Here is a 19,339-nt window from a genome sequence, read left to right on the forward strand (position 1 = left end):
TGAGAGTAGAGTACATTTTAAGTTTAACTTCATGTTTGACTACCCAAACTTCATCTCTCAATTCCATAAACGATAAACAAGGCGGTTACAACGTAGATTTCCATTGTTATTATGACTGCTCCCAGTGTCCTAAATCGTTATCAAACTTTAGCAGACAAGTCATTGCATTAAATGAAAATGTTAGTTGATAAAATTCAGATTCTATGTCAAATCTCAAGATATATTGTACCTGTCAGAACGTATTTTTCTAAGCCCTCATTTCTCCATGAGGACTGAGCCTTGTTACTCCATTCCCTCACCTCCAACTCTCGGACCCTGTCCAGGATGTCCGTACTGCCCTCCGTCTCCTCCAAGTACGGCTCCACGTCGCCCTCTTCTGACTCAAAGGCCTCATCACCCTCTCTTGTCTCTGCATCAGACATCCCACCTAAAGAGCAGAGAAAAAGAGTGTGTGTTTGTGAGAGAGCGAGAGAGAGAGAGAGAGAGAGGGAAAGAGAGAGAAAAGGGAGAGGGGAAGGGAAAGCAAGGCTTTCAGTTACTGCCTATGATAGCAGTGATCTACTTGTGTATTCTTCTGTATTCTTTTATTGTAAGGTGACCTTGGGTGACTTGAAAGGCGCCTCCAAATAAAATGTATTATTATTATTATTGTGTCATTATACAAAAATAGTATTGCAAACACCAACAACTACGAATTTAGAATAGTATCAAAAATGGTTGCAGAAAAAAATAAATACACAAAATAAAACAACAAACATAAAAGTAAGATAAAGAGGCTCAAAACAATGAGAGGAAGACGAAGACTTCAAGTGTTTAGTAAATCCTACAGTTATAAATAAACCGCAGTTTGATGTTCAAAACTGCATGTTTGTGTCTTTTCTCCTGGCCTTGTATTTTATTAGTATTGCTCATCCTCAACCATCCTGCTGTAGCCAGATGATGGGCAAGATGCACGACCAAAACATCAAAGCACATTTGGCCATATTTGACCGCTCAAGACTGCCCGGTCCCAACACAAGCTCTTCTCCTGCCTGGCGCCCCAATGGTGGAACCAGCTCCCCACCTCCATCAGGGACACTGACTGTCTCCCCACCTTCAAGAAAAGGCTCAAGACGCACTTGTTCCGGGAGTACAACGGCACTTAAGAATGCTTGGCTGGATTTGTTAGTTTCCTCCAGGATCACTACGACTCTTATTGAGTGACTTGTTGCTATTGTAGGTTAGATATAACGAAGTTAAGTCTTGTACTTGCTGTGTAATATTTTACTGTTGATTGTTCTTTTACAGGTACAGTCCTGCACTTTTGTGGTTCATGTTGTTTTATTTGTAACTTGTATAACTACATGCTCTTATGGGTCTTCCCTTTTGGCACTTGTTTAGCTTTTTCACAATGTATGCTTCATGTTTTGGCTGCTTGCAATGTTTGGGACTATCTCGTTGTTATGTTCAGTGACCTATGCTCTTTTGTAAAGCTCTCTCTTGGAAGTCGCTTTGGATAAAAGCGTCTGCTAAATGAATAAATGTAATGTAATGTAATGTAATATTTAACCCTGTTCTTTTCCAATCCACAATGACCTACTAACCCGTGTCACCAAAACAGTGGAGTGCTGCCATCTATAGGTAAATTAGGGCTGTGCATTAGGGTCTGGATGATCATCTACTAATCCAACACTTGCCCTCATCAATGACTGTACAACCCAGCACTTCTGTGGACAGGAGGATGTGCCTGCCCTGTGGCTGGCTACCACTGCTTAAACTGACATTCACTAACTCTGACCTGAGTTGAACATTGGATTTCTGTGTTTCAACAACCATTAGCAGTTTTCTTGATGTATGATGATGTTTAGCCTGTGTTCTGCACCTCTCTTTCACCAACTGTCTCTGGAGGAGGGGATCCCTCACTGAATTGCTCCTTCCAAGGTTTCTTCATTTTTTTCTCAAATTAGTTTTTCAGGGATTCTTTCCATGTCTTCCTTGAGGGTTTAGGTTGGTTGAAGGGTAGTTCTATAATGGGCGTATGTGAAGCCCTCTCTGATATTGCTTGTAAGAAGTGCTAGACAAATACATTTGATTTTTGAGGATTGTGTACTAGAATGGGTTAAGTAGACAATAATTATGTTAAACTGTCACAGAACGATGGAACTTTGATTATAATATACTCAATCGAAAACACAAGACATTTACTGTGTGGGTGCTGATCATAATGTTTCATTAAAGCCATTTCAGCAATACTATCAAGATATGATCTACAACCATTGTAAGAAAAAAATCTTATAATAGCACAAGCTAAAAGTTCATCCTTTGCATGCAGTCCATGGTAATTGTAAGTTATGTGATCAGAACTGAGGTAAATGTGTCTTTGACCAGGTTGATCATGTAACAGGGAGATTAAAGTGAACCCAAGGCTGTGTGCCAAAGCCTGAGAGGTAGGCCTGGGAGACTGGGTCAGACAGATCCTCTCGATGACATTTGATGGAGGCCACATGCCTGCATGGATCAATATCCTGCCGCCATCTCTGCATCACTTCCCAGCTCTTCTCCTCCCTCCTATGTTCCCATTTAAGAAAATTCAACAGGTCAGTTGAGTTTTGTTTGCACATTTAAGTGGACAAACTCCCTCCATCTGTCCATCCGTTTATTGTTGGTCTGTTGTATTTCTCAAGTCATTTAAAGGATTTGGAAATAAGGACCCACCTTTGAGGCTGACTCAGTACTGCAGGAAGGTCAAAGGTTGGTAAAGATGCCTTCTCTTCCTTCTCTGCAAATTACCTGAAAAACAGAAGACAATATTACTGTAGTATTACAGTGCTCCAAGGCAAACATAGACAGACATTGCTAAAACAACACAACCCTCTCCCTAAAGGTCATATCAAACATGGCATTTACTTGTGTCATTAAAAAGAAAAAAAAGTTTTTCGGCCATTCTAAAGCAGTACTATTCATGCCATTTGGCATTTACTTGAACCACAAGATACTGTATATCAGGAACAGCCCTGCAATCAGTCCTTCACTGACATTAAAAATACCTTAACCACACACTAGACCAATCTCTGCAGCAAGAGCACCACACACTGACTACCACACAATATTCCTGGCTTAGTTTTGTTGGTGGCCATGATGTTGTGGCCCTCCTCCCCACGGGGTTCGGGAAAAGTTTGATTTTCCAGCCACGGCAGCTAGCTCCGTTACAGTAGTGGTGAAGGGAGTTGGCTAAGGCGAACGCTTGCGATTGGTTATGGCAAATCAGAGTGGCTCTGGGCAGATCCAATAGTTTTAAACTTCAACAGAGGACCCGCCTTCAAGGAAGTTAACGTTTGTCAATGGAGAGATCCCAGACCCTCTGTGAAAATGAAATGTACGAGGGTCTGGTTAGGACCAGGCAATAACAGATCGCCCTTCTCTCCCGTTTCTAGATTTATTTAATTTTTAGCTAACTTTCAGCTAGCCTAGCTAGACTAGCACTAGCTACTTTTACTGTGTGAGTTATATTAACCTTACTTTCGTAATTGTTAATGTAGCTCGAAATGTACAATTTGAACCCCTTTCCCCTGTGGCTTGAACCGGCATTTTGTGTTTAACTGCTCGCTACCGGAAATGGTTAACTTTGCTTATGCAATATGCGGAAGCGATGCGTGCATTAGTAAATTGAAGTGGGCGTATGCTAGTTTTAAGGTGGAAATGTCAGTTGGTCTTTCGTCAACGTGCAAAGAGTAACTATTGGCGTTTCGATCATGATGAATTAAAGGCGAAATTTCATTTTAAAATAAGTAATAATTGTAATAATCATATACCAACAGTATATATACATATTTTGATATTTATTAATTTTTCATACTTTAGTTTTCATTGGTTTGGTGGCCCAGCTGTATTACCCTAGCAGACCACTAGTGGGCCGCGCCCCACAGGTGGGGAATCGCTTGTATAAATCATTATTAGAACAAGTTCTGACACAAAAAGCATAGATCTCAGAGCCTACCATTTGTTCTTTCTGTGGGAAATGTCAAAGTTCTGAAATGAGGTTAAAAGTTATAGTGGTGGTTTGAGATCTGATCAGGAGTGAATCAGATGCTTAAGCATTGTCTCAGTGGATGGAAAGCTGTGTTCACATGTAGGCTAAATATGGTAGGCATTGTTGCACATTAACAGCCTATTTAATAAACATTTTATAAATACAAAAAACCCACAGCAAAGATGGCCTACAAAAAACAGAAGAACAGTAAAGCACACATCGCTTCTTCCTTTTAAAACCCTGGTCCTCATCCCCCAGCCCATATCATATCTGACATGCAGTTTCCCTCTCAACCCCCAACCCCATCCCTCTACATCCCTTAAGGGGTAAACTGTTAATCTTGTTAAATCATGTCAAACAACCCCAAAAATTTGATTAGCACTTGAGAGCATCTGTCCTCTACCTGTCTCTGGAGGACACAGGGCTGCCAGGTGGGACCAGTCTTCTCTGACCAGCTAACAGGTGCCTCAAATGAGCCTCTCACAGCCTGTCAGCCTCCACATCAGCTGCTGCCTGCGCTTCAGACAATCTTGTAACAGGCCCCACTAAATCACAACACAACCGCATACAGTTCTATTGTTGATGCATCCCCCCCATGGGAGCAGAGTGTTTGTCTGTTGGGGACAGAGGGCAAGATAAGATAAGATTGTGGAGGACATCAGTGAACTTTCAGTCTCCAGACCAAATCAAGTCTGAAAGGCCAATTAAAAAATGTACAACGCTTGTTAATAACATAAATGGATCATTTTGATCAGACCAGTGGATAACACCAGTTGATTTTGTCTTTTGATTGTTGTTTTCTATCTACAGTGAGCCCCATACATAATTAAAACCCTAATCATCATGGGAAAACTTACAGCGTTCTGAAATTAGTATTTATCTTACAACTGAGGACAATGCATACAGATGGACACGTGTGCCCTGTGTCTTCCTGGTATGTTCCTGGCTGAAGAAAAAAAAGCAAGGACCAAATGACTAGATCTGTGATCCTGTGAATCACTGCCTGGGTAGATAGGCAGGGCGCCCTGAGGGCTCACAGACGATGCATGGGAATGAGGACCACTCCTATGAGGTCAGACTGTAACAGCTGCTCACTCAGCGTTCAGGCTAGACAATCTCAAATCTAGGCACCCTGTGTCAGGCGTGGTCTGCACCTGGAGGCTGGCAGACCAACCAAAAGAACATTCTTTCAATGTGAGTATCAGAAGAGGGAGGGTAACGCCCCTAAATGAAAGAGTTTTCAAAATGTCTATGGAGAGAGATAAATAGGGTAACAGAAAGAGTGATAAAAAATATTGAGACAGTAAGACTAAGGTTTGCAGTATTAGTTGGGGATGTATTACAATTACAGAGATGGAGTTAGAGGGGGTTGGGAAGAGGATTTTTAACCGTCTGAACACAATCAAAAGGAATTCTTCCCCTGTGGGGATTTCTAAGCTCTTGCCAAGAGCCCCCAACGCCCCTCCTCCCCCTAGCCCCTGCCATTCATTCTACCCGTCCTGGGAGCCCACTGTTCCCCAATGCCTTGGTTGGGGTATGATCACTCAGAAACAGGAATACTAATCCACAGTCACATGCACAATAAGTCCCATTCCACTGTAATTAGCTCATCAAAAACACTCAAATATATGCAAATGTTAATTATCAAGTGTGGGTTGGGTGTTAAGAAAGGGGGGCAGGCTAAGCCTTACAGATTACAATCTGGCGATTTTGGATTTCAAAATAGAGCTGATTAAACAATGAATCAGAAAAGCAATTATATTTGATCTTAGGTCTATTGAAAATGGCAGGCTTTTTTGCTGAATTATGTATAAAAAGGATGACACTTATCGAAATTAATGTAAATGAAAGACTCCTAAAAATGTACCAAGCTTCCCCACAGAAAAGCTGAAACATTTTTAAATGTTTTTGTTTATTTGAAACTGTCAACCTTTAAAAAGACACCAGGTCTGATAATGAGCTACACCGAAAACGGGATTTGTCTTTAAAACAACAATGAAAAACTAGATGTGCATCTACTAGGTTACTTTAATTTAAAACAAAACTTGTAACAAAACTAAAACTCTTATTCACGCCCACCTCTACATTTCTTATAAGTTTGATCATCTCTTCGCAGCAGAGAAGAATTACTGCCCCACTCTGAGTCAGTGCAGTGACATTGCAGTAGTCAGCAAAGTCGTCACCAGACAGACAGTGAGGAGCACAACTCTGCTGAGGAGCTCTAAACCCCCACCAGTCATTAAGCAGACAGATAACCTCATATACCTCCGCTTGGCTTATCAACAGAAACAGCTTCGGTCTACACTTTACTAAAGTAAGGAACCTGCTGTCCTGGCTGCAACTGCCAGACAAATTAAGACGTTTGGAACTGTAAATCGTGTTCTCGTTTTCAATCCTTAAGAAAAAACGGTTGATGGTAGGCTCAGAAGTTTGGCTGTTAAAGCTATAATACAAACACACCCAACTGCATGGCACATACATTCTAAGACAGGATTTGGCCTACAAACCGAGCTGAATGATGCTGCAAGGTTTATATAGTAACCTGGTTTTAAACTATCATAGAATGGGGGGTTTGAACAGTGGGAGTCAAGATTCTATTCAGTTCCATTAATATCAAGTGAAGTTCACTGTCCCTGTGGCAATGAGATAAAGTTGCACCAAAAGTATTGCATCTGTAATTTTTCTTTCATAATCTCTGTCACACAGACACACCATCTGAGTAATTTAGGAGTGAGACCTGAAGATTATGTTAGGGTCCACACATTCATGCACCTATAAATACACAGCTCATTTAAATACCGTCTTTACAACCAAGTCTTGTATCAACCCACCAGATTCCCCCTGAGTTTATTACAGATCAACAGTGTGAAAGCCCGCCCTAAAAACAACTATGGTTGCATAAACTATACAGCACTTAGAACAAAGGACAATATTCATATTGGAAAGTGATATGGAGCTTTCCCATTTTAGACAAACAGAATGTGTAAGCGACCCCTGATTCATTCCAATGTTGTGGCTGTTTCAGAGTCAATATTTAGGTTAGGGAAATACAATGGGGGAGTATGAGGGAGGAATTAAGTATGACCTTTCTCATTTAGATGGTGTTTATCCTGTGTTTCGCCTTGTTGAGTAAAAAACAACTGTAACCACGCCAAAATAAGCTATGATCATTACAGTAACATTTAGCTTTGTTTGTATTACCTATACACTGTGATATAATTATGCTGACCAAATAACAGCAAACCCAAGCTTTGCTTCCAGCCCATCACACGAGCTATAGATTTGTGCAAGTGGGCCCACCGTACCACTGGGTGAAACCCACCGATTCTCCTCCTCACTTGTTTACAGCAGTCCAGCTGATCCTGTCCCTGCCCCCTCACCCCGCCATGTAGCTACAGAGCCTCACCACTTCAACAAACCCTAGGCTAAAGCCTTTCTGCCAACCTACGGATTAGCACAGACCAAGCGCATACACATACACTGGGGACAGCAAAAACAGACAAAAATAACAACCACATTTATATATGTTCACACCAAAGGGCATTACACCATGCTATCATTAACTACTACACTCATACAATCCACAATACAGACAACCACACACATGCAATACAATATAAACAAAACACACCAGCCTCCAGAGAGTGTCTACCAAGCTCCTTTCTGTATAAAAAAATCTCTTGCAAAGTGTAGAATCCAAAACAGCTTGTTTGCCTGTTTCTAGTTTCATCCAGTTAATCTTCTTTCTCATCTCGTCACTTCATAAAGAAAACATCCAGTCACAGCATCCTTGAGGCCCTGGTTTCCTGCTCTCCCATACTGGGAAATGATTTGGATCAATATTGATGAATTGTACAACAATTAAATAAAATGTCAAGTGCCAAAAAAGTATCTTCCACTGCTCAAATTCCACTGTAAACTGGGCTACCCTCGTGCTGCAGAATCTGCCTCTCTCTTCTCACAAGGCGGGGGAAAAGAAGAGCAGAAGGAGGAAAGGGGAAGTATTTTTCCCCCTCTATCTTACAGCTAAGACGTCAGAGCTAGCTAGCCAAGTGTAGCAACAGCATTGCTAGAGTATGTCCCCTTTGCAACAGCTGCTATTGTTTCAGAGATCATAAAAAAAAACTGAAATGAAGAGTGAACAAATACAAATGAGAGAAAGAGAGAAAGGAGGGGTATAGCAAGCTAGAGAGGCCCTCCTCCACTCACAGACAATCCCATCCCCACTACAGCTGTGGACGAGCCCCTATCCGCTCCTCCTACTTTAGATTCCTCCTCCTCTCTTCGTGCCCAGCATTTACTCAAGAGCTGCAGGATGGAAAAGTGGTGAGTGAGGGAGGAGGGAAGAGAAGTAGGGAGCGAGGGAGGAGAGATCAAACCAAAGAAAGAGACGCAGGTTCATTTCCCCTAAATTGACCAGAGGTAGCCTATAGACAAACCCTGTGGAGGGGAGAGTACATCCTCCATTCTCCACACAGAATATTCAGGATGGGGGATGGGTGGCAGGCTGCCAGTTAAGAGGATTTCCAGAACTTGAAAAGGAGAGTCTGGAGTGTAAGAATGAGAGTGGAGTGTTTGTTATTGAAAACTGATTATCAGAAGAAAAAAAAAATTGAGGTTTGATAGGTATTTGTAAATGAGGGTATGGAGTCCTTCTCCACAGACCAAACATGTTGCAGAGGATGCAGACGTATAATAAGACTAGGACAAGTGGCTACAACCGGCCACCAACTTCACGCAGTAGGTATGTATGTGTTTGGTATGTGTTCAAAACGTGTATCGAGAGCGCCACACAATTTATCTTCAATCTCTGTGCCGGAGGGTTATTATGTTGACTAGGGACTTGGTTTTAGATCTCACGATAAATAAATGGGATTCCCCTGGTTCACATACTCTCTGGGGGGGTTTCAAATCAGCCAGCTGATAAACACCATGAGACACTGTGACCCCACCACCCACATGGACTAATTAAGAGATAGGGAAGAAAGGAATCCTGAAAGAGAAAAAACAAGGTAAATGATGTGTGGAAAAGACTAATGCTACACCAGTCAGTACACAGCAAAATAAAATACAACACACACAGATACATCCATGAACCCGTCTACACACACTCTTCATTTTCATTCAGCCTCGTCTGTACGGGTGTAATGAAGCTCCCCCAGGGACTCAAAAAGACACAGACACTAGTTACAAGATCAATGATGGTTTACAGCTCCCCCTCTCACTTAATAACTCTACTGTCTGAATCTTAAGATTACAACACGCCACGGCACTTTCTGCAGCTGACAGAGCAATGGGACAGGCCATCAACATTTCCACCTTAATCTATTCCTCTGTAAACACTGTCCTAATCTGCACACATGTGGATCTATTTGGAGCACTAGACTATGTTTACCCTTGCATCTATTGAGGAGTAGTTTGTTTGTTAATAATTTGTTCATTCATTCGCTAATTCATGAGTTTGTTAAGCAGGGCAAGCATCCAAAAGAACGGTCTTTGTGTGAGTGGTCATGATAAACAGTGTGCAACCGGATAATACATGGTCCTGTTTTCTGTTTTGGTCATTCCAGCTTTTTAGATGTGAGATTCAGGCTCTACTACCGTATGAGAAGGATCTGAGACCAGGCTGAGGGGGAGGGGATTCTGGGATTGGGATTCAAACAACCCCTGAGGAGAAAATAGGAATTAATAAATAAACAAATTAAGAGGAGCTTCATCAACATCCCACAGATCAAAGAGAAGAGGGAAGCCAGGAAGGGTACTTGTGTGTTCTCCTCGTGTGTATACTGTCTGAGGAGGGTCGAGAGCTTGACACCAAAGCCAGGGGGACCACTGGTGGTGGGATGAGTTTAGGTAGGATATGGCATTCACTGTACTTAGTAGGGAATAGAGTGCATAACACCAAAAGTAATGTAACAGGGAAGTCAGATGGCTGAGATGTCCTAGGGCAAGGCACTTCACCCTACTTGCCTCGGGGGAATGTCCCCTGAACTTACTGTAAGCCTGCTAAATGACTACATGTAACTGTAACAACAGTGGAGTATGGTGATGTCTGACTTGGGGAAATGGTGAGTCTTACACTGAAAAGAAAAAGACATGGAAACAGTTGATAATGATTATGACTATCAAAACTGTCTCCTTATCTCTGTCAGTTGAGCCAGATTTGAGGCAGATGTAGCTACTGCCATATTGAGTTGGTCTGTCCTGTGCCAAAAATCACAGCAGACTGTCTTATCTATATTCCTTTCAGTAGTAATGTCACTGGAGAAAAATACATTAACATTCTCTGCCAGCCCACTACATTAACAAAGTTCACAGACAAACACAAAAGTCGTATTTGTAAAGCACTCTCAACATGACGATTCTGGAATTTAGTATGCCAGAACATACAAGCCAAAGAAAGTTGGTAAAATATCATGATAATTCAAAAGAATAATAGTCATAAGTCCTCTATTTTCAGTAAAGAGAATAAATCATTTATGTGAACAACAAATCTAAACAAACATCCTCCTTAGTGTGAAACTGTAATGTCAAACATCTAGACTCCAAAATCCTCATGTGTAATATACACACACTCACACACAGTAACAATTCAGGGAGACAGTGTGACAGCATGCCTGACACTTTCTCTCACACATCACACCATGCAACTCACCTTATGCTAGGTCACATATCATAAATTGCATCACACACACAGATACACACACAGACACTAACACACAAAACTGAGTAATGTGAGATGTCAGTTGTCCTTTAGAATTATTCCTCATGAGTATCCAAAGTGTCACACATGTGCTACGAGGACCCTCCAGGGGATTCACAAGTAACCTACCACTTCATTATCACCAACCAGGGCTCAGTCTTAAAGCAGACACAACCTACTGAAGTATTGCCACTGCCACACCTCCTATATACACTCCCTGTCTCACGTTTACTAATGATTAAATAACAGCTTCTATACAGTGGCCTCACAGTTATTTGGGGTCCCATGCCCCCCTTCTCTCCATTATAATTCTTTCTCCCTCTCTCCATTGGAATGTTTGCCATCTTGGGGGGCTTGCAGTTGTTAGCAGGCATGTGTGCCTTCAAGTGTCCATGCTGTTTGTGCACCTGGCCCCAAAATGGGTCCCTAAAACATAGCAGAGATTTTTCAAAATCTTGAGGTCTCCCTTCCCTATTACTGACAGGAAGAGAGCAGTGGAGACAGGATTCCTGGCGGTTACAGCCCAACAAGGAGAAAACATAAATCAGATGTGCTTGATACCTACATAATAAACCCTCACACAAAAGCCGAAATTAAATCTCAAAACATATGAAACATTTATTACAGTGACAAATTGAATCATAAAGAGGGGGAATCAAATCAAACAGCACAAAATATCAAAGGCTAAATGAAAAAGTAATTTACCCAGACGCCAGAAATAGCCATCCTGCTGATGAAACAGCATTTTGCAACCCTGACATTAGCGTTCTCTTATGCATTTAAAAAAATCTTTGCATAATACAGCCAGAACAGAATACTGCCATTTGGCATGAATAGTACTCGTTAATTATCATAAAAGAGAGAGAGAGAGACTGAATCAAACAAACAATACAATACAGAAGAAAAGCAAGTACAGATGAAGAGAATGAAGAATGAAAGAAATCCCTACTTCTGATGAGAATTTGAATAATTCATCAAGCAGAATCTCAAATTGAAAATAATTTAATCAACAGATGGTCTCTTGCTCCCTCCTTCTCTCTCTTCACATTTAGCTCTATCGCTCACTCAGTCTTGTTGTTCAATTGGCTCTGGCTCTCTCCTGTCTCCAGAGTAAATGCTTTTGCAGGTCTTGCTGATGCAGAGATGGGGGTGCTGACCCTAGGCAGTCAACTCCAATCACTCTCCCCTGCCTCGACCAGCCTCAATGGAGACGTACCAGAGGCTCAGTGGACACTAAATCTCTGAGCTCAACAAGAGCTTGGGGGGTCTAATCCAGCTAAGCCTCCAGCATTGTGACACAACTCTTCCAACACAGCCCACTGTTGTAACCGACACCAATAGAAAGTTATTAGCAAGGGGCTCTCAAGGTCACGTCGCCAATGTCAGACTAAATCTAAACTGTTACTTTTAACCTGAGATTTGTTTTACCTAAATACTGTATAATCTGAAAAATAAAGATGCTCTGGTTTAGATACTAAACAATATTATAGGCGAGATGCTTCTTTAAGGTGGTGAGCCCCAAACTCAATGAACAAACACCTGAATGTTCCAAAAACATCAGAAGTACAATACTACACAACATCGAATTACTAAAACACGTAATCGTTGATCTATTGCACTGTGTACACTACCATGGAAAACAGCAGTGACACTGATGTTAGGAGTTCAGTTACATCTGTCTAGATTCTTTACTTACCTCAGAGCCGGTCTCTGTCTGCTGTGGGGCCCTCAGGGGTTAGGGACCTTGGAGGACTGGGGGAACAGGAGCGTGGTTTCTGTCTCCAGAGGACAATCCCATGCTTTATCCAACTTTCCTGACCAGGGTAATCAACACTCCTTTTGCTCACTGATGATCAAGTATTACATCATAATGCTCTGGAGCAGGATGAAGGAAGATGGAAGTAGAGAATACTGTCGAAAAAAACAAACAAATGAATCATTCCATTGCATATTTGGGAACAATGCACATATTATTATCATATTCTTTGTAACCTTTCTTTGTTGACAGCATCAAATGAATTATGATCACCATTAATATCATATTAACACATCTGTGTCTGGAGGGTCCAGGAGCCGTCCTCACAAGCATATTGGAATGCTATCTTAAAACTAGCAAAACAAAGTTATTATTATGGAGAATCAAATGTCATCCTCCAAACTGTGCTGCCTCAGCTGGTGTCATGTACAGTAGCCTGTTAAAACCTTTGGATCATACTATTCAATGCTAGGCTGCTGATCAATATCTGATATACACCAGTTGAAGTCCATATAAAACATTACACATAGAAAGAAACATTTAGCCTATGCACCTCACCAACCTGCATCACTCATACCAACAGAGCAGTTGATAGTGTTGGAGTCTGTTGGGTTTTGAGCAATGCAGGGGAGGCCACTACCCCAGCGACCTACATCCACTTTCTTTTGTACTTAAAGCGCTTGTGTCTGTGTCATTGAACCACAGTTCACACAGTCTCTTTTACACAGTCCATGATTGAACATGAGGGCCAAAAGCCAGGCCAGGAAATGTCAAGGCCTTTGACAGAGGACCACAGATGTAGAGGCCATAGGAGCTTGTGGCAGTGACCTTCTGGCTGACTTGTGGAGCCAGTGTCCAGGAGAACTACCAGAAAGGGCTAGTCCAGCACATAACCTCGTCTGCTTCTTCATTTGGCATGAATACCACATCATCAATGAGGTTCCATGCGACAATGTTCACAAAAGTAAGGAGAGTAATGATGTTAACCAGCAAATGTATGCTAGTTCATACTGTGGCTCTCTGCGTGAGAGTTAGCATTCTTGTTCTGCCATAACAGGAATATGTAATCAAATAAACAGCATTTATAATCTGCTTCATTTGAAAGCTGACAGTGACAGTTCAATATCTCTTGCAGCAAAACTTTACAATTAAGATTCCACTAAATGTTTCAAAGTTTTTCTGCAAGAGATATTGAACTGGCTCCTTGTGTTCCCCTTTGTCCTGAACTTTCAGAGGGACATCTGGATTTTCTGTCGAAAGTATTGTTACATTTTTACTCTTTTGTACTAGTAAGTGTAACTATATGGATTTTGTATAATTTGTAGAGCGTGAATACCAAATGGCTTGACTTTCACAGTGTGACAACTCTGTTACTAAATAGTTAGAACCTAACCATAATAACTTTTTCTACTGTTATAGAAACAGAAAAGTTGAACTTACAAGCACCACACTCTCCATCTGGTAAACAAATATGACTGATGCTCTATCCCTATCCTTACACCCCTCCATGCCCCTGCCTCCTCAATCCCACTTCCAGCAAAGCAACTGTCTCCCCTGAAGGCAATGAATGCATGATCAAGTACCCAAGCTTCTCCTCTGACCTATATTCCTGCAGTTACACCAGAGACTTGCGCATCAAGTTGTTACTGATCCCTGATTGTTACCATTTGGCATTTCAATAAATCAATGATTTCATGAGAATTTCTGCCACACTCCCAAGGCTAACACGAGGTGCCATATGGCTTCTTTACTGTCACCCACATTAAATGAGGGCATCCATTCTACATTAGCATGACATTTTTTATCTATCTGCACATAGACTGGTGGGTACTGTACATGAGGGCAAAAGCACAACTGACTCCGGGAAGGTGAGACAAACAAAGGAAAAAAAGGATGAGTGAAGGTACGGGACAAGAAATAGAGAGAGAAGATGAGGCTCCTTGACAATAGAACAGACAGCTGGGCACATGTGCATGACAGACTTTGGGACTCTGCATTAAGTGCGATCCGATGCTTTCTTCTCCAACCCACAACTCACATGCAACCACATGCTGACCCCGCCGGTTTCAGAAAGACACATCTTCCCCTTTTATTTGACACAAATATGTGGTGACTTGCATAATGTATGTGTAAGGTTCTGTATCTGGTCAGTTTCAGACCACTGTAATCTGGTCATCTCAGTCAGGTATGTAGCAGCATGTGGACAAAGAGAGAATTTGTCCCCCAAATAAGAGACAAGCCAGGAAAACTCCCCATACTGCACTGCTCTCCAACCCCACCCTTCCTTCCACCCCTAAGGGCACCGCACACACCTATACAAACATTCCCCTAGTTTATTCACTGTTGACCAGGGAGATGGAGGGGAGAAGGGGGTGGGGAGAAGGAGATACAGCACTCTCCTCTCACATCTGCAAGTAATAATCTATACAATGTGAATGCTTGTGGGCTAGATTAACCATCCTGTTGTTTTAAAAGCACAGTAACCCTTTCTGCAGGGAGACGTGGGTATTAACCGTGGGGCAGGAAGAGAAACCGGGGGCTGATAATCTTCTTATGTGAATGCTTTGGCCTTGATTAACAGACTATGGCTCTGACAGATGACCCGTTTTTCATTCAGACATACACACATACAGATTTTCACTGCAGGCCACATATGTATTCATTCATTTACAATTTCCTGACGAAAATGTATATGATTGAGAGGTTTCCCAAGATTCCCTAGTTTGTGCTATTTAACTTGGTATGCATGTTCATGGTAGTGTACTATGTCCGCCAATTTGTGTGTGTTGTGTGTGAGTGAGTGTGTGTCTGTAAGTGTTTCCCTGCGTAGCTACACTCATCATGTACACAGCACCTACCCCAAAACCTCTACTTTTATGAAAACCCATGGCAACCATGCTTAAATTAAGAAGGTGAGTAGAGGAAGATAGAGAAGAAACAATCAAAAAGGGAAAAGGGACTATTCTTAAAGCTGTTTGTGTATACATATCTCATGCATCAGGACAACCTGAGAAAACAGTCCAACCATTCAGGCATCTCACTGTTGTCACAGCCTTTAAAGTCACCCACCATGATCTATACGACACTCTGAAATACTGTAGGTCAAGTCATTGAGGTTTTGTGAGGTTTGTACAGAAAAAGAGCCAGCTATTGCAGCATGATAAATTAGATTGTGTATCCATTCTTCTTCACACAAACCTGTAAAAGTACCCCGTAATGTCTTATGCAACCTAAATATTTAGCAATGTTTTATTGAAAAATGGCTAACACTATAAACATGTCTCGTCAGTATTAAAAAAGCAACTGAAATTTGGGATTGAAGCTTATTAAAATACACAATATAAAATAACACTCCCTGTAATATTGTCTGCTTTGCTCTTCATACACTTTAAAATTGCCAACCATCCTCAACTTAGCCCCGACTTCTTGCAAGGATGGTGGCTAGAGCCCGTCAGAAAGCGACACCCATCACACCAACCAAATTGATCAGTGCACAGTGCCCACCCCATGTCCCCATTACAGCTCCATTACTATGCACATATATTTTACACACGTTTCAATATCACCCAGAATCCTCAGCCAATCCATAGCCTCCTGGGTACAGCTTTGCATAATTTTGGGATTTCTCTCTCTCTAAACCTATTTTTCCCCTTACAGCATGGAGGAGGAGGCAGACATAATCAACATGCACAAAGAGGCAACGCTTTCCATGGTTTCCCTGTACCCTTTTATCTGTGCCATATCAAGAAGTATTCTCTCCTCCTCACCTGCACATTTGCAATGATATCTTAGTTTAAATGAAATATCTTCAATGATAACCAATTAATTTCAACACGATGTTGTGTCCTGACAGTTGTTTTAATTATAATTTTCCTCAAAAGAGTGTATATACTATTTCTACGTCACCATCTTCACGTTTGGAGGACCATAACCTATTTAGGCGTTTTCAGAAAAAAAGGTCCCTCAAAGATTCAAATGTTCCTGAATAAACAGAACGTAAATTACCAAAGGATTCCCATTACTTGAATCAAAAGGAAAACAAAAATGTCATAGGACACGTTAAACAGTGGCTGCCTCTACACTGAATAAATACAGTGGCTTCCGCACATCAACAGTAAACTGCATCTATAAATAACTCCAGTTTGTGTTGTACATGGTCTTATGTAACAACACAGAAACTACAGGGTGAGAAAGAAATATGATGAGAAGTAGAACAGGGCAGAGCACACAGACTTTGAAATATACATTAAGCCTGATGTGTATGGTGGTGATGGCCTGTGATGGAGTTAGGCTGAGATAGAGCTTTAGCCCAGAACTCTGACCCCATTGATACTGCAGCTCTCCACGCACTGTGCATACGGGCATATTAGAAAGACAACAGCAGTTATATTTAGCAGTCACACAAAATCCAACATAGTCCTTTTCAACACAGTCCAAAATTCTGAACTGTCCTATTGAATGTGCAGAACAGATGGCTCACTGGATAAGAGTGCATGCATTCCATATAGGTGAAAGCCTTACTGCTGGGGCCTGGGCTCAAATCTGGCCCAGGTCCTTGTCTGCATGTCACCCCCCCCCCCCCTCCTACATTTCTTCCCTCTCTTTACCTTCTATACTGTCACTATGAAAATAACAAAGACAGAAATGCCCTTCTCCCCACCCACCAAAAAACAATGTGCATAGCAGATGTGTCTGTACTTTGTGCTATGAAATACGTTATATATAGTTGGATTTCAAGTTAATTTTAGCTTGAAGGAATTTGACAAATCCAAACACAAATTTACAATTCCATTTTACTGTAGCAATATCCAACCACTACATCCACCCCTGGAATCTATTCTATAGTGAGACACTGAGAGGCAGTGTTTCAGTGTACAGGGTGCCAACTTGACTGACGTGTAACATACTTGAATTTTCATCAAGCTCATTCGGTGGAATACTCAACCCCTTGTTTGAATAAAGATGCCTACTCAGTCTAGTCAAACTATTATGTCTATTTGCATTTTTATTCCACATGAGCAGGATCCTGTTCAAAAACTATAATATACTATATCTTCATTGTTGCGTGCCTCCACATCAAATACTTATCTCTGTAAACCTAAACAACCAAATTCCATCCGTTCTTTCCCAGCCAGGGCTGAGCAGCAGGGCTGATGTTGGTCCAGGGCAGATCCCTTAAGCAGGATTTGGGATTTCAGTATGATTAGAAAAGAGTGACAGCCAAGAGAGAGCAGCAGAAAACACCAAACCAATTCCACTCTGTAGACCACCAGCTGGATGAGAATACTACAGAGGAGAAGACAGCATAAGCAGTAGTCAGAATAGGTCTGTTTCAGAGTACTAATTTAATTATGTGATGGATAACAGACAAATACAGAATATTGATCTGCAAAAATCATCTGTGATTCAGTGCTCAGGTCACAGCAAAGGTGCCAAATAATGAATGTGTCAAAAGGTTCAATGTCTCAAGAGACAAATCATACTTTCAGTAGAAAGGGAATTTATGTTTATGATTATGAATTAACCAAAGAAAAATAACAGACAATAAAATCATCCTGACCTACTCAGGTGAACGGTTTGGAGAGAGGGGGGGAGGGGGGCGACCCCCTCTTATTATCATTCCAATAAAGAAGTACTGATCTATACCTTGCCTACTCTATACCATTGAAATTAAAATGAAAAAGGACACTTAGTTGGTTTGAAGCTATTAGCAGAATATAATTAGTGTGCTCTTTTAACGCACTCTAAGATGGTTCACCGTGCAGTGAGAGTAGCCCTGTAAAAGAAAGTGCAACCAATTAGTTTGGATCTGTTCATTTCTAAGACAAATTGTACAGGACCGGACCTTTGCAGGAGATGAGGGGCACTCTACGTCTCTCCCCAGCGTTTTCCCATTCAAGCCAATCAAAGATCCAGCTATGACAACTACACTTACATCAGTAATGGGAAACTAAATCAAAGGAGGTCTCATAACATTTCTGCTTAATTCCTCTTTAAACATAGGTGAGGCAACCAGCCATTGGTTGATGATTAGCAATGCAGCAATCTGAGTAAGTGTCTCTTAGGGTAATAGGATGGTAATGATGTGGGTCAGTATGTCAGAGCACTATCCTGGTAAACTTGGGTGGATCCTCACCTAATCATACATATCACAATCTTGATTTCCTTACAATAACGTTTTACATAACAGCCTAAGCTCAAATATATTGAGTCTGTGGATGCCACTTTTCTTCCTGGATCGAGAGGACAAGTAAACACCCATACAGAGGGAAGTACAGCTGGGTAGACAAATACACAATAGTGGTTACACGTACAATAAGAGGTAGACCTATCGTGTAAGGGAATCAGACCACTGCCACTATCTGTGTAGTTCAAGTCTATTTAAAGGGCTCTCTCTCATTGACCATACATCATAGACCTGACCTATGTGATGTACTGTTAATCTAACAATAGGAACAGGATATATCACCCTGATGGATATAACAGCGATAGGGTCTGAGTGACGGCAGACCCAACATGGTCTGCAACTGCAATACTCTTAATAAAGGACAATGTTTGTATTCAATTTTGGACTTGTGTGGTTATCGCTGACAGCACTGCATCTGTAAACAGCGGTGTCTAGTTTCACATACTGTACAAAGGAACACATTGGTTTGACTGGAGTCTGACTTTCAGTGTTGTTCAACACTTGTGTTATGACATGTAAATACAACATATTGTCTTTCTAGTGTATGCTTGAGTAGTCATATCAACCTGCCATTTCTTCAATATGTAACTGATGGAAAAATTACAAAATTGTTATATCCCTGTTAAACACTGTTTCATGACAATGTTAGACACCAAGTTTTTACGCCATTTATCAAGTTTAGAG

At 41.4% G+C, this 19,339-nt stretch overlaps 1 protein-coding gene across 1 annotated transcript in view; it reads right to left on the reverse strand.

The window, feature by feature from the left end:
- LOC146272744 (nck-associated protein 5-like) overlaps nucleotides 1-19,339 on the reverse strand; it is a 33,660-nt gene that overhangs the window by 13,090 nt on the left and 1,231 nt on the right. The window contains exons 2-4 of the mRNA XM_084705990.1: nucleotides 12,409-12,623; nucleotides 2,695-2,769; nucleotides 300-427 (exon numbers count right to left, since the gene is read on the reverse strand). Coding sequence (XP_084562116.1) covers nucleotides 300-422 — 123 coding nt within the window. The 5' untranslated portion in view covers nucleotides 423-427; nucleotides 2,695-2,769; nucleotides 12,409-12,623. The remainder of the gene's footprint in view (nucleotides 1-299; nucleotides 428-2,694; nucleotides 2,770-12,408; nucleotides 12,624-19,339) is intronic.

The sequence above is a fragment of the Hypomesus nipponensis genome, chromosome 9 (assembly GCF_054491055.1).
Source record: "Hypomesus nipponensis isolate SF chromosome 9, ASM5449105v1, whole genome shotgun sequence".
In the NCBI taxonomy this organism is placed as follows: domain Eukaryota; kingdom Metazoa; phylum Chordata; class Actinopteri; order Osmeriformes; family Osmeridae; genus Hypomesus; species Hypomesus nipponensis.